Here is a 27,937-nt window from a genome sequence, read left to right on the forward strand (position 1 = left end):
TACTATTGTAGTATTAGATTAAATATGTATATCTAAGTAAACTTGTACTTCTTTATATTGAAAGCTATCATTTATAAAGTCTTAGATTTTACATAACTATTTCCATTATTTGATCATCGTTTATCATTAAAATTGTACCTATGCATGAGACGTGACCACCAAATTTCGTTGTACTGTGCGCCGTAAATTATGAAAATGCGTCGCACAGTAAATCATGTACAATGTCAGCGCCCATGTAAAAAAGAAAAATAACATTTTTAATATTTTTTACCAATACAAAGAAATTTAACAGCTTATGTGCAAGAAACTCAATAGACAAACATAATTAACAGTGAACTTACCGGTAAGAGATAATAGATTATGCCGTTTGGTAACGGGAAGTATAAATCTCAATAAAATTCATGGCCTATTTGTTAACAGGTTAATAAAACTCAATTGTGTTTATTAATCTGTTAATTTTACTCTTGAAATCTATTTATGCCTTCTCAATATCTGTTAGGCTATTCAAGTATGGTTTAAACTTTGATAAATGTTGGACATTTTTTTTTGTCACAGCTTCTTGACATAATAAAAAATTTCCATTTAAAGGAACATATCTCTTATTTTATATGGCATTAATGTCATGATAATGTTTGTTTTTGATAGAACATTAGACCATTTGGACAGCAGAAGTGATGAGTTTAGATGAGAATGAAGAAGATTACTGGGGTTCGTCTAAAGTCAAGAAAAAAGTCAACATATTCGATGACAGTGTAAGTTAGTCTATAATCTATCCAAAATGTCAGTGCAAAGTGAAATTTACTCCATTAAATAGAGGATATTTGTTTAGTTCAGTGTAAGATCGGAATATATTTCACTGAGTGAGCACCAAAGGTATATTTCACGAGTGGCGCAGCCACGAGTGAAATATGAACTTTTGGTGTTCACAAGGTGAAATATATTTCGATCTTACACTAAACTAAACAAATTTTCTTTTTATTATATGCAAAGAAACGTTTTAAAAAGACATTAAACCTAATACTGAATGAAAAGCGCGCCAAATAATAATACAACGTGACGTCATTTACGACGTCACATCATTAAGTTGGTACCCAGTTCTGTGCACGCTGGTATTTCACTGAAACCACGTAAGGGGCTTAAATTCAAAACAGTGAAATTATCAAAGTGGTAATTTCACTGTTTCAAACAGTGAAATTACCAGTTTTATATCACTGATATATTTCTATAAACCACCGAAAAGCATGTAATAAACAGATATATTGATTGAAATTTAATTTCTTTGAAGTTATAACCTTAGAACTGAAGATTATATGACTTGAAATGTTACCCTGCTGAAACTTAAGTGATATGCCTTTTTAACCCATTGGCTGACTCTGTGCTTGTCTTCAAACCACTTGCCCACTGCACAGTTGTGGCATCATATCCCTGTAGGGATGGTTATTCTTTCGTGTGAAGAAACTATCTAGCTGCACATAAAATGTTATCTTTGATGAAATTTCTATCAACGCAAACTTTCTTTTAATTCCTTAGGTAACAGTTGAGGCTGCATCAGATTTGGCAAAGTTCCAAAAAAGTCTAGCAGATGATGATGATGATGATGGTATTGGATTTGGGGATGATCCTTCATCATCAATTCAGAGCTTATCAATATCTCAGGGCCAAAGTTTACCATCACAAACAAGTAAGTGTTTTGTTTGAAGTCTAAAAGTCTTTAAGAGATAACTGCAAAACCAAATTTTTCAATAGAGAAGAAAATTAACAGGAGAATGTTGAAACAAAGTAGCCAAGATGTATTGTTAAATTCAGGACATTTTACTTATTGATAAATTAATTTGATGTGGAAATACTTTAATTAAGATAATTTAAAAGCCGGATTTTCAATAAAAAAAACTTTTGGTTGATACTATATTAATGATAGAGTGGCTATTAAATTATATTTAATTTAAATGTTGGCAGGCAGGCAGCTGGGTATAATTAATTTGTCCCATTCACAACTGTTACAACATTTTTCTGTAGATTTGAACCAAACTTTCATAGATGATTTTCACTATGTGTCCTTTTGCAAATTTTAAATACTAATTTTGATAATTGATTTTAGAACTAATATATGAACTAATCTTAAATATCAATGAAAAGTATCATTGCAATGAAGCTCATAATTTGTTCTCACATAGTCACTAGTTAACAGGTGCTCATTGACAGTGAGACATACATGTAATGTATATGTATTCTATTAAATCTGAAATTATAAATTTATTTTGACAATTTTTTCTTTCTTCAACTTCTGCCCACTTAACTCAATGGATTTCTGATTCTAGGGTTGCTATTTTAATCCCTTGAAGTGACGAAATTTCTCTGAGATAATAGTCATTTGTCTCACTGCTGATTCAGACATCATATGGTAGTCAATCCCTTTTGGAGAAACTGGTAGTTGGTATTTAATATGGTGGATTCAGTGCCAAGATATGACCAAAAAAATATGATGAAATGATTAAGATCCACTTAAATACAAATAAACAAATAAACTTTCTTCAATTAATTTATGTTTACTTTATGTTTTTTTTTTATCAAGGGACTTCAAGAGATACAGGCTTCAAGACACCTAGTGGTAAGACTGATATGTTACTTATTTCTTTATAAATGATTAAGCAACACATCGAAAAGCTATAATCAATATCAATCTTTTAATTCATTTCATTGCAATTGATCAAGTTTTTTTCTAAATTCCTTAAATGTCCACTAGCTTATTGTGCATTGTGTATGCACAATGCTTTAATGGGTAATTTGGGTATCGGTGTTTTTTTTGTTTAATAACAAAACTATCATTATTGAATTGCAAAAGATATAACAAATAATACCTATGTATATTACCTACCAGGAAATAGCTTGTACAGGTACATTTCCTTCTAGGCTGTTCGTGGCCAATTGGTTAAGGTCGTTGCTTTCAAAACACTTGCCTCTCACCACTGTGGGTTCAAATCGGATTATTTCATGTGAGGAAGTTATCTAGCTAGCTTACAGAACGTCGGTGGTTCTACTCAGGTGCCCAATAATGCCTGAAATAAGGTACAGAGGAGCACCTGACGTCTTCCTCCACCAGTAAAGCTGTAAAGTCGCCATATGACCTTTACAGTGTTGATGCGACATAAAACCCAACAAAAAGAAAGAGAAAAAAAAATAAGAAGAAAAAGGCATTTTTCCCTCATATCTTGTTAATAATATTATCTTAATCACTGACCTACCGTACTGAATTTGCATGACATATTTCCTGTGCTTTGATTTTGAAAGAGTCTATTCAAAGTTTAAAAGATTTCAATATCAAAACATAATAATACAGCTGCAAAAATATTGTGCCTGTTTACTAATTAAGTTTGGTTGGAGCTGGTTAAAGGGTCAGGCAAAAGTCGAACTACAGTAAACCAATGCAGAATGTTTTGTCTCTTTCTGAAAATACGAACTTTTTTTCTTGTTATAGTTTTACTTTTCTCTGAAGGTATAAAAGATGTGTTTTGTTGTTGTTAATTTTTTTTGTCTGTGTGAAAACAGCATGTGTGTATGTAATTGTATTTTCTTTTTTAATTGCATGAACTTTTTCTTCAGGCTCCTTGTGTATTGAAATTTTCAAATTTTGACAATTTTCCATGCAGAGCTGTTACAATTATATTTTGAAGAATAACCCAGATTTATTGCCACTACCATGCGTTCGATATCAATTCTAATATATATTTTGTTTATATTTTATATGTATATCTTTAACTTTGTGTGCTCTATTTGTCTGCCTGCATAATGCTTGCATGCTTATATAACCATGTTAATCTGTATTCCTTCCTTGTAAACCTTTTGAATGCAGCAGGGCCCAGTCAACCCAGACCCAGGTTTGAGCCTCAGATAGCGCCTCCCCAGAGACCCTTACCATCCCATATGACACATAGCAGATCTAGAAGTGATGTGATGGGTAAAGCTGAAATTTTTATACTATAGATGTGCTTAAATTGATTATTATCTATATGAGCAACACCATGACAAAACCAAACTAGTGCGTTTGCGACCAGCATGGATCCAGACCAGCCTGCGCATCCACACAGTATGGTCTGGATCCATGCTGGTCTCAAACACAATATGTTGGTTTTGTCATTGCGCGGCTCAATTATGTAAATAACTGATTAGGAGGTATTTCATTGCAGTATATATTCTGTACATACAACATGATTTAGTATGGAGGGAATATATACAGTGGGAAACCAACGATGGTGGGTTTTTATGAATCAGTGATCAGGGTGGTAATCTAATATACCTTGGCTTCAGAATATAGACTAGAATATGGTCAAGTTGAAATTTGTATGCTCCTTGTATTGACCAGGTGCCTATAAACCCTTGAAAAAATATTTCAAACAAGTGTCTTTTTTCTAACTATACAGTTGTCAAGATTCAAAACTTAGGGCTGATGATCACTAAATTCTGAATATTTGGTTCCATTTATGATGTTCATTTTTATCCATTTTCTCCTTGATTTTTGTTGTTGTTTTTTATCCATCATTCATTTGCCTAATCTTAGCTTTTGTGAAAATCTCTTGGCTTTTGATTAAACCATGGAATGGGCATTTTTAAACAAGAGGCATCCTTATTGTAAGAACAGAACATGTTATTTTACTGAAATCATGTTACGGTAATAGATATGAAAGTGAATTACAGACAAGTTATTATATCATTAAATAGATATTGTCGATATTTGTTATCCTTATTGATAGATATTTACAATACGCTGTGCATTGAATCAGTGGCAGCTCTACTTTAAATCCTGAAGTCAAGATGATACCATTTTCTTTTGTTAATCAAGAGTGTTCTGGTTTTTAGCTCACCTGTCACAAAGTGACAGGGTGAGCTTTTGTGATCGCTTTTCGTCCGGCGTCCGGCCGGCGTCCGTCCGTCCGTCGTCCGTCCGTAAACTTTTGCTTTAAATGACTTCTCCTCATAAACCACTGAGCCAATTTCATCCAAACTTCACAGGAATGTTCCTTTGGTGGTCACCTTTAAAAATTGTTCAAAGAATTTAATTCCATGGCAACCAAAAGAAAAATCTTTAAATATCTTCTTTTAAACAACCCTAAGAGCTAGAGCTTAGATATTTGGCATGAAACATCTTCTAGTGAGTGTCTACCAAGTTTGTTCAAATAAAAGCCCTGGGGTCAAAATTGGCCCCGCCCTAGGGGGTCATTGATTTTCCCTATATGCATATAGTAAAAACTTTAAAAATTTTCTTTTAAAGAACCCAAAGAGCTAGAGCTAAGATATTTGGCATGAAACATCTTCTAGTGAGTGTCTACAAAGTTTGTTCAAATAAAAGCCCTGGGGTCAAAATTGGCCCCGCCCCGGGGGGTCATTGATTTTCCCTATATGCATATAGTAAAAACTTAAAAAATCTTCATTTAAAGAACCGTAAGAGCTAGAGCTTAGATATTAAGCATGAAACATCTTCTAGTGAATGTCTACCAAATTTGTTCAAATAAAAGCCCTGGGGTCAAAATTGGCCCCGCCCCAGGGGGTCATTGATTTTCCCTATATGCATATAGTAAAAACTTAAAAAATCTTCTTTTAAAGAACCCAAAGAGCTAGAGCTAAGATATTAAACATGAAACATCTTCTAGTGAGTGTCTACTAAGTTTTTTCAAATTAAAGCCCTGGGGTCAAAATTGGCCCCGCCCCGGGGGGTCATTGATTTTCCCTATATGCATATAGTAAAAACTTAAAAAAATCTTCTTTTAAAGAACCCAAAGAGCTAGAGCTAAGATATTTAGCATGAAACATCTTCTAATGAGTGTCTACCAAGGTTGTTCAAATAAAAGCCCTGGGGTCAAAATTGGCCCCGCCCCAGGGGGTCATTGATTTTCCCTATATGCATATAGTAAAAACTTAAAAAATCTTCTTTTAAAGAACTCAATAAGCTAGAGCTAAGATATTTAGCATGAAACATGTTCTAATGGGTGTCTACCAAGTATGTTCAAATAAAAGCCCTGGGGTCAAAACTGGCCCCGCCCGGGGGGGTCATTGATTTTCCTTATATGTGTATAGCAAAAACTTAAAAATCTTCTTTGAAAAAAACCCAAATAGCTAGAGTTTAGATATTAAGCATGAAACATCTTTAAGTAAATATCTACAAAGTTTGTTCAAATAAAAGCCCGGGGGTCAAAACTGGCCCTGCCCCAGGGGTGTCATTGTTTTTAACTATATGTGTATAGTAAAAACTTTAAAAATCTTCTTTTAAAAAACCCAATGAGCTAGAACTTAGATGTTTAGCATGAAACATCTTCTTATGGGTGTCTACCAAGTCTGTTCAAATAAACAAATAAAAGCCCTTGGGTAAAAATTGGCCCGGGGGTGGGGGGGGGCTGTATACAGGTGAGCGACCTCAGGGCCATCATGGCCCTCTTGTTTAAGATATAGAGAATTCCATTTTTACGGAGTCACAAAATTGGTACGGGTGTGCGATAAATAAATATACTGTATAAGTGGTTAAGTTAGCGAATTTATGTGAATTAAATAACATCTCTAAAATTTCCTCTAGCGTAAACATCAACCAACCTGTCTATAAATTCTACCCTTGCATGTTTCACTTAAACTTGTCTTCCAAAATGTCTGGAATTTAAAATTCCCTACTTTTCAACACCCCGATATATCCACTTATACCTTGTGTGACTGTTTTTGATGTTTTTCCTCACTTGTAGTTTGTATTTTACCAGAACTGAATCATGCTTATTTATTTATTTATTAATCTTTATCTGTCAGAAAATTTTCTTTTATAATCCTAAAGTGCTTTTGCCCGATAAATTATCAGAGAAGAAAATGATAGAATTTATTTGAGGAAAAAGTATATAATAAATTATGTTTATTTTTTAACAATATAAAACTATATACCACAAATATAAAAAGATATAATTAAAAAAAAACATAAAGAAAAGCACTCCATAAGTAAGTTTCAGAAAAATTAATGTGAAGAAACAAGCATACAATCCTGTTATTAAAAGAAAGTCGCAAAAGCTGAAAGAAAATTCACAAAATGGTGAAGGTGACTTTATTACGCTAAACAAGAGTTACTAATATTTCAATGCTTCTCTGGCTTTTTTTTGAGCAGCTTCATTGTTAAAAATTATTGTTTTGATTTAAATGTAGTAATTTGAGTTGGCTTAATTAAGGGTACACATTTGTATATTAAACTGGGTTTTTATAACTTTTTTATTTTCTTCTAAGTTAACTTAGGCAAGTCAGTTCAAAACTTTATTGAATTTTTGATTTAAGGTTTTGAAAACATGGCTAAATTGTTAAGATTGTAAAAAGTGGCTAAATTGATAAGATTGAAAACATGGCTAAATTGTTAAGATTGTAAAAAGTGGCTAAATTGATAAGATTGAAAACATGGCTAAATTGTTAAGATTAAAAATGTGGCTAAATTGATAAGATTGAAAACTTGGCTAAATTTATAAACATCATGTGCTGCAAATGTTCGAAGTTTATTGGTGTAAATTATATTTTATGAAATAAAGTGTATTGTTCTTTAAACTTCTCACTGCATGTAAAGTAAGTCCATCCTGGAAGTCTGTATACATTTTATGTTGCTCACATCTGACAAAGAAAACAGTCTTTATTTCTAATTTGGCAAATGATAACGAAAAGTTTGCCACATAAACTGTAAAATAAACTATTGCTCTGAAATAGTGCATAATATATTCATTATAGTATATTTTTTTTTCTTTCAACAGTGAGCAGCATGGGAAAGATGAGTTTAGCACAATCACCCAGCACCCCTGGTTATAAAATGGACAGTGAACCAGATCTGTCTACAGGTAAGGCATGTTTAAGATGTACAAATTATTTTAGGCCATAAGGCCTAGTATATAAGGTTGCTGACTATAAATTATATTAGTCTCGTCATTGTGGGTTTATTGCCAAGTTTTAAGGTTTAATGACTTTATATTATTTTACCATCTCCACAGTGGGTTTGATCCCACCAAGGGACATTGAACTTATGTGCAACAAACTAACCAGCTGCTTTATATAAAATGATAGGTTCTAACAAGGTATTTATGGGTGATTTAAGAATAAATATCTGAGATTTTCTACCTGTAAATGCTGGAATCTTGCCATATAATCTAAGCACAATTAGTGTGATTTTAAATGAAATGAAGGACAACAAAAATCAAAACAAATTATGTATTCACTATGTTATGTTGCTAACATGTTGACCATATTTTGATTTGTTTCATGTTTTAAATAATTCAGACCTAAAAAGTCAAAAATGTATCTATCAGATACGTTGATGAATCAATATCATTCTGCTTTTGAATTTTTGCACACAAAATGTTTCATTTCATATATAATTTTGCCGGTCATGCAACTTAAACAATAATTATATGACTTAAAGTCAAATCAAATATAAAAAATTCTGTACAAATGTATATTTTTCAGTTCTAGGGAGCAATGAGCAGAGACAGACAAATAGACCTGCTCTGAGCAGACAGGAGCAAGAAATAGAGTATCTGAAACAAAAATTACAGGTATATTGCCTTCCATGTCTCACAATGATGCCACACTGTTAGAAATTTTTGTTTGCATTTATTATTTGAAATTGAAATTGGATTGTAAATCAAGTTTTGCTTCTGCAATCTGATAGTTTTACCTCAATCACTTACCATGCGTTGTTTAGAATAGATACATTCATTTTTCCAAGAGTAGTTTTAAAAAAATTGTATTGATAAATAAATATTCTCCCCATGTGGCTGAGGACTTGCCTTTGACGGCTGAGGCATCAGAATTGCTGCCATTGTGTTTCCCTGCATGATTATAAGAGGTGGGTAAATGAGTTCGATTTACTGAGTCTATGCATCTCTAAGCTCCAGCAGGTGAGGTGGTTTTGACCCCTGGCCTTGGGGTTGTAAAACTTTTTTCTGAGTCTCAGGATTATAATTGGTCATGAACATGTACATTCTGTAGCAGTTTCTGACCAATTAAACACCGGAAATCTGAGTTTGAGCTTAGATAATTTCTTTATAACCTCTGGTCCAGGTGTTGCTTTATGTTTGTAACATCTGACATTAGCAAGAATTCTGTTGGGGTCATATGACCTAAATTATGTTGGTGTGCCATAAAATCCAACGCACAAACAAACAAAATAAATTTTCAGTTTAATTAGTATAATTTGTAATTATGTGTAATTTTGATAGCCATTAAAGTTTTCTTTTGTATTTGTTTTGTCTTATTTTCCCCCAGCAAGCTGAAAATGCTATTGGTACAGCCAAGTTGAAAGTTGAAGAAACAATCAAAAGAATGATTATGGGCCAGGTAAGTTATCTTTGATTCTGGCTGCATTCAGTATTTTGTAGAAAATAATATTTGATTGATAATTTTCTGTATCGTCACCTTAATGCAGTAATGGGTTAAGTCCTTCTAAATTAAATAGTAGTTAAGATGATACACTGTCCCCCACATTTATGTTAACACTAGATTCAGGGGAGTCGTGGCCTAGTGGTCAAGGTGTCTGCCTCTCAACTCAAAGATTATGGGTTTGAGCCCTACTGGGTCAAGATCATTTTTTCATATGACACCATGTGACATCTTTTGAAAGATTTTGATCCAAGTTGCCAGACATTTACCTGAAGTTTTTCTACTCCTGAAAGCTCTCTTTTTTCATATAAAACCAATTGAAATAATTTTCAGATATTCTGATATTTTTAACTTGCACCCATGGATTACTGCCTACAACAATTTAAAGCATATTGACTAGTTACCTTTAATACAAGAAATAATTTGTTATTTTCATCTCTTTTAGCCATACGCGTTGGAACAATATAAATCAAAAGAAGAGAAGCTGGCATTACTGGACAAGGCTATAGACACACATGATGGAAATGCTATAATTGCTGTGAGTCAGTTTGTATGCCTATCTGTGTTTTTATGTCCTGTAATTTGTATGAATATGAATTATGCTTTTGTGGTGGTGATGTTGGTAGTTTTCACTCAGGATTATGGCAGTAAGCCACATTGAATTAACCAGAGGTCAGTTTAGCCACCGCATCATTCAGGGACAGGCTGTCATACAGTTTACTAGTACTAGTTGCCTTCTTTTTATCAAGGAACTAATAACTTCTGTATATGCCAGAGCAAAGGTACAGTGCAAATGTACTAGTTGCCTTCTTTTTATCAAGGAACTGATAACTTCTGTATATGCCAGAGCAAAGGTACAGTGCAAATGTACTAGTTGCCTTCTTTTTATCAAGGAACTGATAACTTCTGTATATGCCAGAGCAAAGGTACAGTGCAAATGTACTAGTTGCCTTCTTTTTATCAAGGAACTGATAACTTCTGTATATGCCAGAGCAAAGGTACAGTGCAAATGTACTAGTTGCCTTCTTTTTATCAAGGAACTGATAACTTCTGTATATGCCAGAGCAAAGGTACAGTGCAAATGTACTAGTTGCCTTCTTTTTATCAAGGAACTGATAACTTCTGTATATGCCAGAGCAAAGGTACAGTGCAAATGTACTAGTTGCCTTCTCTTTATCAAGGAACTGATAACTTCTGTATATGCCAGAGCAAAGGTACAGTGCAAATTTACTAGTTGCCTTCTTTTTATCAAGGAACTGATAACTTCTGTATATGCCAGAGCAAAGGTACAGTGCAAATGACCATAGAAAGGATAAAATGATCAATCACAATGAATGTGACCTGAACTGTCCAGGAATTGAATCCGGGTCGCTCACAGTCCAACGTTTTACCTATTGAGTTAACCAGGGGGCTTTTCTTATGCTTTTGTGTAACTTTAAAAGTATTTTTTTATGACTACTTCAGTTTTTGTATGACTGAAACAGAAAAACAACAAGAATTTCATAAATGTAATTACTAATTTTCTAGAGCACAAAATCCAGCTTTTGTTATAATTTATTAATTGACTCAACTTTTGTACATATTGATATTTTTTTGTTCTATAAGTCAACCTCAAAAATATTATGACAGAATTGAAACATTTATTTCAGAGTGTTGTGTTTATGAAGAGAACTTTGAAGGACGGTATTTTTAACTTGGAATTGTTGCGGAGACCAGAGGCTGTTGACCAATATTTAGCCTACCTCAAAGCTCACTACAACCTTAATGAATATTCTCATATGTTAGAGTAAGACTTTTTTTCGTTTTGTCATTTTTAGCTCACCTGTATCAAAGTCAGTGTATAATGATTGCTGTGGTATTATCATTGTAATCATGCAAAAACTTAAATGTAGCCAGTTATTTAAACATTTCAAGTGTTATCTGATATGAAACTTACTTATTCTTATACTCGCTTATCATGACAAGGTGCAGTTGTTAGACAAAGTTGAAAGAAAATAATTATGAAAGCAATATTTTTACAGTTAATTCCCCTTTCAAGATTACAATTTTTAAAAGATGAGTGTTAACATCGTATGCTGTGATCTTGTTCTATAATTTCAAAACTTGTCATCCACTTATGACATATTACGTAATAATATCTGGGAGTTTTGTAAATTGGTTGTCTGAAAGATTTTTTAGAGGTGATAATTTTTTTCCTTAAAAATGAATGTAATAAAGCTAATACTCTCTTATAACTTACATTTGTCAACTTTTCAAACTTTACAAACCTTGATCGTCTACTGCAACTGTATTTCCTATCATTGATTTCTGAATGTAAATGAACATGGTACATTTTGTTTTGAAGGAAAGCTCATGCTGCAGGGAATAATAAAAATGTTCATGGGTAACTTGGATAATTATGTTACAAATCTCACCTGTATAAAAATTTACTATCACTCCATTCTTCATGCAAATGTTTAACCATATACATATTCTTACTCCTGGCATTTTTACCTCATATGTGAAATTTTGTTCCTTTTAATATTAGATTATATTATGTACATTCATTGATGTCAAGCCTCAATGCTACAATGTTCCTTCAAATTTTTAACCTCTCACAATCTTGTCTGATTATATACATGTATATATTTACTGATGTTACCAAAGTCTATATTGAAAAGATAATTTTTATTGTTCTCTATTTAAAAATTGTTATTAATCATATCTTAAAATAGGCAGGTTTTATAGATGAGTAAAATAAATATTCCAACGATAAAACTATATACAATAGGTAAATAAGAGTCTCTAATTAGAGTTTGTTTGATGGGACTGGATATAATTTTTGAGATTTTTATACCAATTGATATGTATCAATACCAATAACTTGTGTACAAAATTTCAGATATTTTGCTCACTCTATTTTTCCAGTGTAGTCATTTCTTTCAAAAGCTTTTAATTCAATGCTAAGAATTAGAATGAATTGTCGCGTGATCACAGTTTATTAACTTTACATAATAAATTATGAATTGTAAGTTACAGACTTAGTTTTGTCGAGAATTTCTTACACCATCATGTTCATTTAAAAGTAGATAAGGAGGGTTGTTTAATCATAGTGAAGATTTGTAAATCTACAAATTTGTCATAATTTGAAAAGTGTATACATTTATCTCTATCTAAGTACATTGAAAGTGATATTTGTTGGGTACAGTATTTACACTTAAATCTTTTTCTACTTCAGAATGCTGAACAGAGCAGAAGAATTAGCTGTAAGTCTTTTCTAATATTTGTTCAATTATAACTAACGTTTTACATATGTAATTTTAATTCAGCATTTAATAAACATTCAAAGCGTTGAGCTTCTGTCAGGTTTAAATGTTGTTTAACCAAGAATCCACTATGTGGTTTGTTGCAAGTTTACTGAAGGCACTTCAACCAGAATTCTGTCATAGAATTATTTTGTAATGATTGGCACATTACTTCCCAGAAATGAATTAATATTTTCCTTCTTTAGAATGGCCAAACATTAGTAAAGTGGAACTTTGACTTTTGGATTTTCAAACCTCAAGTAAAGCCTCTGCCCTTTGGAAGGAGTCAGATTGTAAAATCCCAAATGTAGACACATACCTGTCCATTTTGGCTGTAAAAGGAATTCATTTCATTGACAGTTTGTGAACAGACTAAAGGTTAAAACATATTGATTTCCTATGCTTTGAAAGGGTTGTTGGACCATGAGTACAACTGACTTGATCATAATGATATTGTATATTTTAGATGTTTAAGTACAAACAAGCTGTCACTGTTGACGATCCTTCTGCCAAAATACAGAGAGTGAAGGGATGTTTACAGTAAGTCCTTACTTTGTCTTATGACTACATGTACATTAGAAATTTGATCATACTGTATTTATTGTTTCGTTTTCTAAATCAATGTATCTGTGTAGTTGACCGAGGCACTACATGAATCCTGTATTAATTAAGGATCAGTTTGAGTTTTTCTAAAACACAAAGTGCTGCCTCATTAATTTTGTACAACATTTGGAAGATGGCTGATTATTACTACTAAAAAATTAGATTTTATAAAAATTTAGTTCATCATACCTGTAATCCAAAGGTACAAGACCCCAGGGGGTCATTGATTTTCCCTATATGCATATAGTAAAAACTTAAAAAATCTTCTTTTAAAGAACCCAAAGAGCTAGAGCTAAGATATTTAGCATGCAACATGTTCTAATGGGTGTCTACAAAGTTTGTTCAAATAAAAGTTCTGGGGTCAAAATTGGCCCGGCCCCAGGGGGTCATTGATTTTCCGTATATGCATATAGTAAAAACTTAAAATTCTTCTTTGAAAGAACCCAAAGAGCTAGAGCTAAGATATTAAGCATGAAACATCTTCTAATGGGTGTCTACCCGGTTTGTTCAAATAAAAGCCCTGGGGTCAAAATTGGCCCCGCCCCGGGGGTCATTGATTTTCCTTATATGTGTATAGTAAAAACTTAAAAAATCTTCTTTGAAAAAAAAAACAAATAGCTAGAGTTTAGATACTAAGCATGAAACGTCTTCTAATGAGTGTCTACCAAGTTTGTTCACATAAAAGCCCTGGGGTTAAAATTGGCCCCGCCCCCGAGGGTCATTGATTTTCCTTATATGTGTATAACAAAAACTTAAAAAATCTTCTTTGAAAAAACTCAAATAGCTAGAGTTTAGATATAAAGCACGAAGCATCTTCTAGTGAGTGTCTAGTTTGTTCAAATAAAAGCCCTTGGGTCAAAATTGGCCCCGCCCTGGGGGACATTCATTTTCCTTATATGTGTATAGCTAAAAATTAAAAATCTTCTTTGAAAAAAAACGAATTATAGCTAGAGTTCAGATATTAAGCATGAAACATTTTCTAGTAAGTGTCTACAAAGATTGTTCAAATACAAACCCTTGGGTCAAAACGGGCCCTGCCCCAGGTGTGTCATTGTTTTTAACTATATGTGTAAAGAAAAAACTTGACCAGCTAGACCTTAGATGTTTAGCATGAAACATCTTCTAATGGGTGTCTACCAAGTTTGTTCGAATAAAAGCCCTGGGGTTTAAACTGGCCCCGCTCCTGGGGCCTATATACAGGTGAGCAACTTCAGGGCCATCATGGCCCTCTTGTTTCTAAGTTTACTACTCAAATGTTTCCTCATTGGCCAGAGACTTGCAGGAACTGTGACTTTATGGGTATATTATTTCTTTCTTGAAGATTTAATAAAAAGGTAAAATCCATCTACTTATTCAGGGCAATTTCATTCTCTAGGGAGGAAAGTTTGAGAAGAAAAAATCTGCTCATTTCCCTCTTCTTTTCAATAATCTTAGTATACGCCTTGTTTCTTGGTATGTAACTGAAATATCACAATGAAATACTTTAAAAAACAATTACCCTGTCTCACTGGTATGTTTACAGTAAATACTTTATTGCATTGTTCTTTTCTTCCATAACACTTTACAAGTAAAATATAACACTATGAGAATGAAATAAATATATTTTGCAGTATCCATTTAAACACCACTCATGTTAAAATGGCCATTTGAAAGTTTTCTCAGTTACTTCATCACTTCTACTTTTTTCCTTTGGAAGGAATGACCATTTTAAGAAATGAAAGTAATAGACAATAATCTATAATTAGGTCCCTACTGTTTGTAATTACAGTGCTTCATATTCCTGTCCTGTATTAAGATCAAAATACTTCACAGTGAACTCAGTTTCACCAACAATAAGTTGTAGATCATACTGCCAGATATCTGGCCATCCGTCTGCTGGTGGTTTAATTTTTACTTGTCCTACTAAGCTACAGTCCTCCTTCTTTATACAGTATCGAGGATCCTCTCTGGTAGATCTATATAGACTATTAAGTTTCATTTTATGTTTTCTTCCTGCTGAAGTGGCTGTTTCATACCCTTCAAATATAAATGTCTGTCCACACTCCACTATCTGACCCTTTTCTATCATCTTGTAAAATATCATGTCACAATAAATGTCCCCATCACAATTAATCCTAAGTTGTTCTGGATCTACTCCCACTTTAAATGGTTTTCTATTATCAAATCCGTAAGTGTACCTGGACCTACGTTGTATGATGTTTTTAGGTTTCCAGCCCATCATCACTGCCCCATTTAACACAGCAAGTCTAGCATCATCTACAAGGATAACTCTCATGTTACTGAACTGTGATTGAATTCTCTCCCTTACATAGGGAGATTCACTGTACCCTCCAACTAAAATGATTGTTTTGATTCCATTTTCATCACATTGGTTTAGTATTTCAACCAACTTACTAATGATTTTTTCAACTGATGGCTTAAATAATTCTTCCAGAATCTTTCTGTTGAGTGTAAGTCTAGCTTCAATAGAATGATACTCAAGTTGTCTGGCATATTTTGAGTTATTTACTATATCATTCAAGTTCTTCCCTGTTTTTTCTTTTATGACATGCACCAGAGCATTTTCCATTTTCAGTTGCATTGTACTTGTTTGTGATTTAAACTCTTTTTTCTTCAATCTAAACTCATTAACAAGACTAACACATGCTGATGAGTAAGTAATTGAGAAATTACTCCATACCTCTTTTCCTACTAAATTCTCCATCATGTTGATAAAACAATCATCAACATCACTGCCACCAAAGGTTTCTCCTGTAGCTCGGTATATTTCTTGTATTTTGCCACCATCTATTATTTTATGAGCACATGTGTCTGTTGTCCCTCCACCTAAATCAGCAAGTATGTACATAAACCCACATGGTAATGCTTCTGTCATTATTCGTGGTGAACTGTATAAAGCTGCTGCCTCAGGCTCAAGAACAAGTCGAAGATTTGTCTCGGGGATTCCTGCTTTTGTCGAAGCTTCTCTCATAAACTGACGTGCAGAGTCAGATGATATCGCTGGAATTGTTATCATCCATTGCGTGTCAGTTTGTTTCAGTTGAAGTTTTGATTCACAAACTATAATTGATGCTTCGTCTTTTAGATGTTTTATCGCTATTGAAAAAACTGTCATAGCTTCAAGTGATTTTCCAGAAATATCTTTAATTACCATTTTTCTTTTAATTTTACTTTCTTGATATATTTTCATTTTAAAGTTTTCAAAGAAGTAAAATTTTGATCTGTTACATTCAGAAAGCTCATGAAAATCAGTCTGTGCTTTGTATCCAAATGAATGGAATGTTTTGTCTGGTTTTAATAACAATACTGTAGGTACTCTATCTTCCTGCAGCATTCCTCCATGTTCTCCTGACTTAATGTTGTCTTCATATCCCTTAAAGGAATATGCAAACCCAGAATGGACTGTTCCAAAATCTATGGCTACTACAACAAGCGGCTTCTTTCTGCTTTCATTACTTTGTTCAGTTTGTTGTCTAACTGTTGGTTGTATGGCTGCTCCCATACTTGTTCATACAGTTTTACATTACCAGCATATCTTAACTTATTTGCCAGTTGAATTTTATATTGGCTTATTTTTGAAACGTGGTGCTTTTTTTCTTGCTTACAGTGTTTTGTTGATTTATTTGATAGTTGTAGGACTGTGCTCATGACTGTTGTAGCATTGTTAAAGTGTTCATTGGAGATCTCAGTAGTGAATTATTCTTAAAAAGAAAAGGAAAAAATCTTTTTGTCATCTTTTGTAATATTGACAATTTATAATATTGCAAATAATTTTGATAGATATTAAAGGGACTCGAATGAGGTTTTTTGATAAGACTGGACTAGAAATATTGTTCCTGAAATGTGTGTATCATTTTATGTAGATCTGGAACAATAACTTGTTGTGCATATTTTCAGATCATTCCCTCTTTTCTCTAATATCAGTTCTGTATTTTAAATGTTACAGTCGTGCTTATAGACACACACACACAAACTTTAATTCTTAACACATTCTTTATTATCCTTTGAAAATATTTCAATTTTAAGTGCTCCACTTAATGTATGTAAAAATTTTAAATTTTATTTTTAGGCTTAAGACCACATTGGAGCTTCTTTAAAGTGACATAATGCCCATCCAAGGGTGTATAGAAAGTGAACGGATGAAAGTCAAAATATGTTTTCATTTTGCTATAAGTCCTTTTAATTTCATACTTAAGTTTGTGTAAACAATGAATAACTCACAGATCCAAGCGAAATTTCTGTAAATATCCATCAGAATTAACCTATAATGCAGCTTAGTTTATAAAAAGAGTGTGGCAGTTTTTTAAAATTTTAGACAGATTTATATTTTTTCCCCTAAACATTTTCCAATATCAACTGTTGGTCAATTACCATTTTGACAGTCAATCTTTTGAAATATAAAGTTAATTTAGCTCAACTTGACCATGAAAATATGAGAATAATGTCACTTTAATGATAGGTCAAAGTGAAAAATAGTTGATTAGAAATTGCTGATTTATTATTATTATTTGTGACATTTCATAAAGATTTTAATTAATATTCACTTACCATTACTTCTTGTATTATCCCATTTCATAAAAACATTAATTGTAACTCCAATTTAGACTTGTGCCATGCATGTACATATTGATTTTCGTTCACCCACTGTTTCAGATATTTCTGATTTCAATGGACATTAAAATTTTTGACATATATCGCAAAAGCACTATACTAGCATTAAATAATTTAACAATTTTTTATCCCATGTTTAAAATTAACAACAAAAAGACACATTACTCAAAGTTAATTGTTGTCACAAGATTGTTATGCTTTAAATTAAAATTGCCTATTGAGTCCATGTTTACAAAATATCTGAAATGATAGAACTTAAAGTACTAAGTGTTAAGTCATTGACAAAAAAGTGAAATTCCCCTTTTTAATTTATTTTTATTAAATTTAAGGTCTATTTTAGTTCAATTCAATTCAATATTTTAGGTCTATTTTAGTATATCATAAGTATCAAAATAATTTTGGTATAAAAAGGGAGTGAAACGTCTTCAAGACGTTTCACTCCCATTTGGGAATGAAACGTCTTGGTGTGAACCGTCTTGGTGTGAACCGTCTCAATAGTGAAACGTCTGTCTACCTTAACTGGCCCCGCTCCGGGGGGCCTATATACAGGTGAGCGACTTCAGGGCCATCATGGCCCTCTTGTCATTATCTTGTAAAAGAAAAAACTTGTGCAAAGTAATTTTACATTTAATCTCTGCACTTTTTAACTTAACGCATATACAGATCTTTATGTATCACTAATAATAATGATTTTGCATGTAGACCGTTTACTGGATGTTCTACATTTCAGAGCCCATTTTGAGACGACCCCTGGGTTAGAGCATGACTGCGGTCTGTTACAACAACAAATATCCTTACTACAGAGGCAGAGGCCCGTTGATGTAAAAACTTTTTATTTGTTAGAAAATTAATTCACTTACACACAGTGTGTGTCAAACTTATTTGTTTATGTAGTTTTACCAGTTTTTCCCAGCATTTTCTGGCTTCATTATATCTCGTGTTACAAAGTGTCTTAGCGTATTCCACACTATATATTTTCAATGGACTTACCCAGCTTTCAGTGTAGAATAAACCATTCATCATTTTTAGGGAAAATTTCAAAATACATGTATTTAGTTACAAAATAGCAAATACTGCAGACGGCACAGATATGCTGGCTGATCATGGTCTGCACTGGCTACAATGGTAGAATCAGTTGCTATTAGCAGGTTAAGTAAAGTTGGTGGTCATTTTATATAGATTTTCATCCACCTAAAACCAGAATTGTAAAAAGTGAGCCTGTGGCCAAGACTTGTTTTTATTAGTACATATATATACGATATGACAGGAAATGGCCGTCCTATGTATCATAACATTTTACCTGCTCAATTTTTGGTGTCCTGATTTTAATTTGAAACAATCATTTAAAAATGAAAGATATTGCAATATCAGAATACAAAAATTTGAGCTTCCAACAGCATAGAGTCTGGCCTCAAGGTTATAACATCTTTTTTAGAGTTCTGTCGGAAATCTCATTGGTCAGTGTACATTCTGTGACAGTTTCTGACCAATCAAATACTTGTGAGATGAGTTTGAGCTTAGAGAATTTCTTTATTTATAACCTAGGACCCAGTCCGAGGTTGTAAAGAAAGTCTCTTGTCCAAGGTTATTAAGAAAGTCTCTAAGCTCAAGCGTATGTCATTGGTCGGGAATTGCCACAGAATGTATTTTGACCAATGAAAATCCTGAGATTTGAGACAGAAAACAGAAAAAAAAATTATAACCTCATGGCCTGGTTAGAGTGCACGACTGGGCAGGCTGGCCTGGCTCTACACTGGTGGCCATGGATAATCTTTTTCTGTTCCAGCAGATTAAGGGTTAATTATTTCACTTACATTATAGGTTGGTGATGAGATGATGGAGAAGGAAGGCAAACATATAGTATTTAACCAGATGCCGAGGAAAGCTTCAATCATCAACATGCCTGTAATCACTACACTCTATTATTGTTGTTTGTATCACTACGAAGACGGTGAAAATCTCTTGTCAAGTCCTGCTGGCATCCGTAAAGAGCATCAGGTAATAATATAACTAGTTAAGAAAAAGACACACAACAACCAGCCTGCATAGGTCATTTGTTTAGAGTGCAAGACTTTTAATCTCAACATTGTGGGTTTGATTCCCAGACTGGACAACTTAAATTACTATTCAGTCTTTCCGATGAGACTTTAAATCGAGGTCCTGTATATTAGTGCTTAAACACCTAAACGCTTTAACACGCTAAAGAACCAGGAGAAAGTTCTGAAATTGGGGCATCTTTCTGTATCTGTATCTTGCACTATTCTCCAAACAAATCTAAAGTAAAGACCAAGTAGTTGGCCAATTGGTAACGTTTTGATACTTTAAAAGTACACCAAAGTTTAAAAGCTTTTGAGAAACAACAATAAAAATATTTTTGAGGCATAACGGGACTTTAAAATAAATATTTCATAAATAAAGATTTATATATTTCAGTTGACAGAGAAACAATTCATATGGACTGCAATAAAAGCCAGAGCAAGGTTGAGAAAGTGGACAGATATTGAAGATATGTGCAGAACTAAGGTATAGAAAAAAATTAGAAATAAAGCTTTAATGACAAATGCATAAATAAATATCAAATATACAAAAGAAAAACAACTTATCTGTGTTGGTGTTTTGGGAGTATTGATGTTGGAACTAAGGCTTGTAATCAGTGATTTTTACTACCCCTTTTAGAAATAGATCAGTCTGACTAATGTAAAATTAGGTAAATTAAAAAAAATGATTTTAAACATTTGACCTATTTTGAATAGTTATTTAACACCTAATGTAAAATTAGGTAAATTAAAAAAAAATGATTTTAAACATTTGACCTATTTTGAATAGTTATTTAACTACACTTTGGTAAAAAAAATGAATTTCTGTTGTGTAAAACATGTCTGTTTATCAGACCTATTATAAAGAACTAGGATTTTTAAGGATTTGGAATGTCTGTTTATCAGAAATATCTAAAATCTGGGAAAAAATGGTAGCTCTTCATGATAAACATATTATTACCATAATTTTATTTTATTTCTGTTTAAAATGTTTCTGTTATCATATTCTAACAACATGCCAAGTTTAAAGAAATTCTATTGAAGAGTTTTCATTTTGCCTATAATTATGTCTATATGGAAAATCCCGAAAACGTCCTTAATGGCTTTCACTTATGAAATAAATACTGAAATTTTAGTACAAGCTGATAATTGATATAATATATACATATATGGTATCATTGCAATACCTGAAATTTTATATCTTTTTCAGGGATTTTTCGGTACAAAAATGAGGTGTGTTATAGGATTTGACAAGGTTGCTTTCATTTTAAACAATGCAGGAGCACCACAAAAGGTATAATGGACTTTATATTTCTTAAATAGCTAAATTAGTTATTGTTTCATGTTGTACATAAGGCTTCAACACCGTAAGAATAAAAAACAAAAACTTCTTTATCTTGTTATACAGTCGATTCCGGTTATAACGAACTCAATGGGACATTAAAATATCGTTTGTTATATCCGAAGTTCGCTAAAAGCGAAGTAGCAACAACTTGCTGATTTGTTTGGATGGGGGAAATTTGCCTTGAAAAAGACTGGTTACCGGTGTAACCGGTATTTCACTGCAGCGGTTATTTAATGCGGGGCATTTATTGAGCAATGTATTATGTACATGGTACATATATTCATTCATGTATTTATTGTCTATGAAGTTCTTACCATTTGTTTTCTTTTGCTATTTGTTTATTATCGTTTGGTTAATATTGCAAACACAAAAAATCGATTACTTGGCAATTATCGGGTATTTACAACAATTAACTGAGGGTGTGAAATACAAATTTTCCGTAACAAGTAGGAAATTATGTTGTGAGAACATTTTTCAAAATCTTTATTCCCTGAAGCCATAACTAACTCGGCAATCATTTGATTGTTTAATTATCGTATAGTGTTATTCATGTACTGATCCTAATCGAGCGCATCCCGATATTTCAATTATAACAGTTTGTTATAACCGAGGAAATTTAAATGTTTTCCGTCATTTGGGGCTTGAAAAAATGGTTTGTTATAGCCGAAAATTCGCTATAAGCGGGTACGTATTAAGCGATATGATTTAATATAAAATAAAGAAGAAATCGGCCGGGAATGTCAGATTAAGTTCGCTATTAACGATAATTCGTTATAAGCGAGTTCATTATAATTGGAGTCGACTGTACTAGCAAAATAAAAGCAACTTCAAAATGTAAGTTGTTGAAGCCCTAGAAGTAAATGTGTCAGTTTTTAAACCTAGGAACCTTTAATTTGAGCTCAGGTTTGGTCACAACCATGTTTACTCATATTATACCTGTACTGGTCAGTTGGGTTGGGCTTTTTACAATGCACTTAAACAGTAAAGGTTGTATGGCGACATTACAGCTTTACTGGTGGAAGAAGACCTTAAATGTCCATCAGGGACAAACCAGCACATGAGTAGGATCTCTAAAGTTCTTTAAGCTAGCTGAAAACCTTCCTCACATGAAAGAACCAAAAGTCCCTGTCTGGGTTTGAATGGGGCAAGTAGTTTGAAGTCAACGGTCTTAACCTCTCGGCCACAGACACACTTCTGTACTGGTCAGTCCATAAAGTGGATTGAAATGTAATTTTATTTTTATATAAAAAAAGAAAACAAACATGTTGACTTTTACATTAAGGTAGGGTTTAAGTTGAAATGGTGAACTTCAGAAGGTCTTAGAGAAAACACATTCTAATTTCAATTACTCTATTTATATAAGTTTTGTCAGAAGATTCTGACAAACATAAATACTTATATATGTACTAAAATTCTAAAACTAGTGTTTTAACTTCCTCTTTTTTGATATTATAGGAAGTTAGTAAATATTTGATGTTGGTTGATGATGTTGAAAAACGTTTAGAACTTGCAAAGAAATTTTCCTGTCATCATGCAGCTATTGAGGTTGGTATTTTTGTCTCCCATCATTTTGTTAGAAACTCCTTGATACCATTACTAAAGTACCTATTTTTGGGTACAGTTGTTTACATAGTTGAAAAGTATATCAAGTTTTTTGTGCCCCCACGTTAGTGGCGGGCATTTAGATTTACCCTTGTCCGTCCGTCCTTCCGTCCGTCCGTCCGTCCGTTCACTTTTGTGTCGCATGTAACTCAAAAAGTATTTGACCTAGAGTCATGAAACTTTACAGGAATGTTGATCAGCATGTGAAGTTGTGCACCTGGGTATTTTCATCTGGATATTTTTAGTATTTTCAGAGTTATTGCCCTTGACTTAGTAAAATTTGGCAATTTTCAACTTGTGTCGCATGTAACTCAAAAAGTTTTTGACCTAGAGTCATGAAACTTTACAGGAATGTTGATCAGCATGTGTAGTTGTGCACCTGGGTATTTTCATCTGGATATATTAAGTATTGTCAGAGTTATTGCCCTTGACTTAGTAAAATTTTGCAACTTTCAGCCTTGTGTCGCATGTAACTCAAAAAATATTTGACCTAGAGTCATGAAACATTACAGGAATGTTGATCAGCATGTGTAGTTGTGCACCTGGGTATTTTCATCTGGATATTTTTAGTATTTTCAGAGTTATTGCCCTTGACTTAGTAAAATTTTGCAATTTTCAACTTGTGTCGCACGTAACTCGAAAAGAATTTTACCTAGAGTCATGAAACTTTACAGGAATGTTGATCAGCATGTGTAGTTGTGCACCTGGGTATTTTCATCTGGATATTTTTAGTATTTTCAGAGTTATTGCCCTTGACTTAGTAAAATTTGGCAATTTTCAACATGTGTCGCATGTAACTCAAAAAGTATTTGACCTAGAGTCATGAAACTTTACAGGAATGTTGATCAGCATGTGAAGTTGTGCACCTGGGTATTTTCATCTGGATATTTTTAGTATTTTCAGAGTTATTGCCCTTGACTTAGTAAAATTTGGCAATTTTCAACTTGTGTCGCATGTAACTCAAAAAGTTTTTTGACCTAGAGTCATGAAACTTTACAGGAATGTTGATCAGCATGTGTAGTTGTGCACCTGGGTATTTTCGTCTGGATATATTAAGTATTGTCAGAGTTATTGCCCTTGACTTAGTAAAATTTTGCAACTTTCAGCCTTGTGTCGCATGTAACTCAAAAAATATTTGACCTAGAGTCATGAAAACATTACAGGAATGTTGATCAGCATGTGTAGTTGTGCACCTGGGTATTTCATCTGGATATTTTTAGTATTTTCAGAGTTATTGCCCTTGACTTAGTAAAATTTTGCAATTTTCAACTTGTGTCGCACGTAACTCGAAAAGAATTTTACCTAGAGTCATGAAACTTTACAGGAATGTTGATCAGCATGTGTAGTTGTGCACCTGGGTATTTTCATCTGGATTTTTTTAGTATTTTCAGAGTTATTGCCCTTGACTTAGTAAAATTTGGCAATTTTCAACATGTGTCGCGCGTAACTCAAAAAGTATTTGACCTAGAGTCATGTAACTTTTACAGGAATATTGATCAGCATGTGCAGTTGTGCACCAGGTATTTTCGTCTGGATTTATTTAGTATTTTTAGAGTTATTGCCTTTCACTTAGAAAATTTTTGCAATTTTCAACTTGGATTTGACATAGTCATTAAACCTTATGGGCAGGTTGCTCAGCATATTTTAGATTTGCACCTGGGGTTTCGCTTGTGGATTTATCAAATATTTGTAGAGTTATTTCCCTTGACTTAGTAAAAAGATTGACAGAACAGTGGCGCGGTGGGGGCCCCGTGTCCTATGGACACATTTCTAGTTTTTATTTATTTATCAGCTATTCAACAATATATATTGCGCTTATTGTTAATTACAAATCTGCAGGATAAAATACAAAAACTGCCTATGATATATGAAAGACTGCCCCATTCTTTCTATCAAGTAAAAGTCTATGATGAATTATAATTCAAAGGATATTTCAAAACTATATGGAATCTTTATTTACATTTAGGCATACCCACAAATATTGTATAGAAAAGAAAAGTTTAGTGGAATTTTTTGTATTCATGTATATAAATGATTATTTTATATTGCTCACCCTCCTTCACAACTTAAAGTTTTTAAAAAGTAAGTTAACACTTATCTGACATAGCCTTACTATTGTTTGTTTATTTTGTAGACATATCGTGCACAAAGAGATAAACAGGGATTACAAATGTTCATACAGAAATTAAAACCAAACTCAGAAGAGTGGTTTATAGCAAATGGTGCTTTACAGGACAAGGTATTTCAATTTATATTTATTTAAATCTTCTTTTTTCATGAAATTAAAGACGGAGAAAAATATTGAAAAAACGATGAGGATAGTTTAAAATCATTTCAATTAAGCTTCTTAGCAACCAGTCTGCAAAAAAAGTTAAATAATGGTCTTTTACACAAAGTGTGTTGTCTCTGATTTTTCGGATGGGTTAAACTTATCTTTAAATTTTTTTAATTGTTCCAAATTTAAAGCAGGTTAATTGTTTAATTGCAGCTCTTGTCTGACTGAATTAAAATTTTAATTGCAAAGTGAATTTGATACCGTTTCTTGGTAGGATTATTGTATTAGAAACTGTTACTTGAAAACAACTGAATTGTATGATTGTGTTTTGATACATCTTTAAAACTATCTGGCAAGATTACAAAAAGACGATGATTCTACCGTAAGACACACAGCCACTTGTGCTTAGAATAATACATGAAAGGGGGGGGGGGCTCAAGGTTTTTCTCCTGCAAAACTGCCAAGTCCCCATTATGTGCAGGTCAGATTTAAAACCTAACACAACTAGAAAATGAAAAGCACAACATATGCATGTACATGTATTGTAATGAGTACATGTATTCAAAACAAAGTGAATTGTAAATTTTAATAGTGATAACAATTTTTTTTCTGTTGATGATTTCACATCTATGGTGTTTTTGATTGAAATATATTGATGTTTTTTTTTTTTTTAACATTTCAGACTGTGAAATGGAAGACTTGAGAACTTGTAGTCATATATAAAACTATCTCTGTGATATTAATTGATTCTTACCATTCCATGAAACATAACAGGAATTATGTGTAGACACATCTTCTAACATATCTGTGTAGTGACTTCTTTTAAAAAAGATGAAATGATAAATCTTAATTTTTTTGTATGTTTTTGCTACCAGTCCATATTTGGAATACTTGGGCTTAATCCCAGTCATGGTGCAAAATTTGTTGAAATTCTTTACATCAGTAAAGTTGTATATGTGAAATGAAAATGTATTCAAGGGAATAAGGTGAAAACGTGTCAAAATTCCACCATCTTTTTTTGATTAAATTTAATCCTTTTTAAATAGAAAATTATTTCATGTATGTAAACTTATTGAATCTTATTTATGAAATGTATCTACAGATATATCTTTTTGTTTTTTATGGATGTACATGTGCTTGAAATACGTTTTTTACATACGAAATTTGTTTTTCAATAGGATTAGTAAATTTTTGTCTTATCATGTCAAGTGTATTAGTTATTACATATAGACTGCCCTGTAATAGTGAATTTTAACCCTTCTTCAAACAATGAGTGAGTGCCTATGCTTTAAATTTAGAATCATTATTTATGCACAAAAGGGCAGCCAGGAAATCTAGAAAGTCATATTATCTTCACAATATTTGTGTCACTTTAAAGTGAATTGGTCTGTAATGAGAGTTCTGTTATATAATATGTAATTATGTTGATAGTATATAGTACAAGACATTACAACTACCCTGGTAACCAAAAAAAGAATTACATATGAATGTTGTTGGCAAGTGTGAGATACTTTAACCCAATTTTACATATATTCAAATAGCAGATAATAAGTTTTTCTAGAACAGAATGTTATAATCTTGGGTGAACTCGACGTACACCTTTTTACTTTCATTTTTTCAGAGTTTTTAGGGGCTATATTCAGTGGACGCTGTACAACAGTGATTATTTGTAATATTTAAAGATCCTGTATGTTTTGTGATTGATATTGTTACTGTGTGTATACCACACTTGCAAAATGTTATATATATTTATAATTATGCAAATAAAACAATTTTCAAACATGGAAGAATATGTAAAATGTGTAGTGCAAATATTTGTGCACATTATATTTACTCAATAAATTATATGCATTCATTTCTTATTGGAAAATTTGACTTAGAATTTAAAGAACATAAATTTCTAATTACCTCCCTTTATTTACATTCGGAAATATCTTTATAAATTATAAGATAATGCTTATTGGAACTTACAATATTGACAAATCTTAATTTGAGCATCAAATTTTTAAAATAAAACCATGAAAAAAATGTGTTACAGGATCTTTAAATGTTGTTACTATAAATCATGTAGAACTTTATCTATATCTTTTTCAAGCAGTATACATATGAAAATATTTCTATGAAATATTTCAATCATTTTCATTGATATTTGAAAACCTTTTAGAAAATGTAAATCAGTCCACTTTAAATCTCAACAAATTAAGAACAATTAAGAGGAAATGTATTTATAGATATATTTATGTCCTCTATATGTTTATATGCCTAATCCTGGTGAAGTTGTATAATGGTTTTGTCTTGCTATAACTCGGAAATATCCATAGTCAGTTTTTGTGAATTTCAATTATGCATTGAAGAGCAGAGTGGCATATATCTGTACTTATGATATAGGCAGTCATTTTTGCTAATGGAATGTCTCGGCTTAACCTGCTGGCAGCAAAAGTGATTTGCTGTCAGTATAGAGCCAGGCCAGCCTGCACATCTATATTATGAGTCTGATTTGGCTCTGTAATATAGGCAAACTTTCTAGTTTCATCGTAATATCCCCAAAAATGATAATGGAAAGTTCGATGAAAGAATTCACAGATTTGATCCAGTGAAAATAGGACAAGTTCAGAACATAAAAGCAGAAGGCAAAGGCATTGTTAATTTTTGAATGTGCACCTGTTTGTTGTTATAATTGAGTATTGTATACTTAGTTTGTATTGTCTTTTTACACATTCACATACATGTATTTTTGTTTTGTTTTGTAAATTGCTGGTGCAATTTTGTTGCAGAATTATGAAAACAGTAAACTTTTAAAAAAAAA

General features: G+C 32.5%; 1 protein-coding gene across 5 annotated transcripts; it reads left to right on the top strand.

Moving 5' to 3' along the window:
- Nucleotides 1-221: 221 nt before the first annotated feature.
- LOC132745796 (spermatogenesis-defective protein 39 homolog) lies at nt 222-27,937 on the top strand. Of its 5 annotated transcripts, none has more exons than XM_060734778.1 (20): nt 222-343; nt 646-752; nt 1,531-1,681; nt 2,573-2,608; nt 3,476-3,493; nt 7,755-7,838; nt 8,461-8,549; nt 9,262-9,333; nt 9,821-9,913; nt 11,025-11,161; nt 11,720-11,758; nt 12,593-12,620; nt 13,126-13,199; nt 18,604-18,694; nt 19,695-19,871; nt 20,307-20,396; nt 21,120-21,203; nt 22,710-22,799; nt 24,991-25,095; nt 25,814-27,937. In XM_060734778.1, the coding sequence occupies exons 2-20, from the start codon at nt 675-677 to the stop codon at nt 25,832-25,834; spliced, it is 1,557 nt and encodes a 518-aa protein (XP_060590761.1). In that variant the 5' UTR covers nt 222-343; nt 646-674; the 3' UTR covers nt 25,835-27,937. The 5 variants fall into 5 exon arrangements, with proteins under 5 accessions (XP_060590761.1, XP_060590758.1, XP_060590759.1 ...); XM_060734775.1 differs by lacking the exon at nt 3,476-3,493 and adding an exon at nt 3,851-3,955; XM_060734776.1 differs by lacking the exon at nt 3,476-3,493 and adding an exon at nt 3,854-3,955.

This window comes from Ruditapes philippinarum, unplaced genomic scaffold (assembly GCF_026571515.1).
Source record: "Ruditapes philippinarum isolate M1 unplaced genomic scaffold, ASM2657151v2 ctg1138_1_1_1_1, whole genome shotgun sequence".
Taxonomy (NCBI): Eukaryota; Metazoa; Mollusca; class Bivalvia; order Venerida; family Veneridae; genus Ruditapes; species Ruditapes philippinarum.

What these genes read in the sequence shown, in the direction of transcription:
- LOC132745796 (XM_060734775.1), top strand. Translation starts at nt 675, where the DNA reads ATGAGTTTAGATGAGAATGAAGAAGATTACTGGGGTTCGTCTAAAGTC. An exon ending in ACAGAGCAGAAGAATTAGCT is followed by an intron (nt 12,621 to 13,125) that starts GTAAGTCTTTTC and finishes TGTATATTTTAG; the next exon opens with ATGTTTAAGTACAAACAAGC. An exon ending in AGAGTGAAGGGATGTTTACA is followed by an intron (nt 13,200 to 18,603) that starts GTAAGTCCTTAC and finishes TCTACATTTCAG; the next exon opens with AGCCCATTTTGAGACGACCC.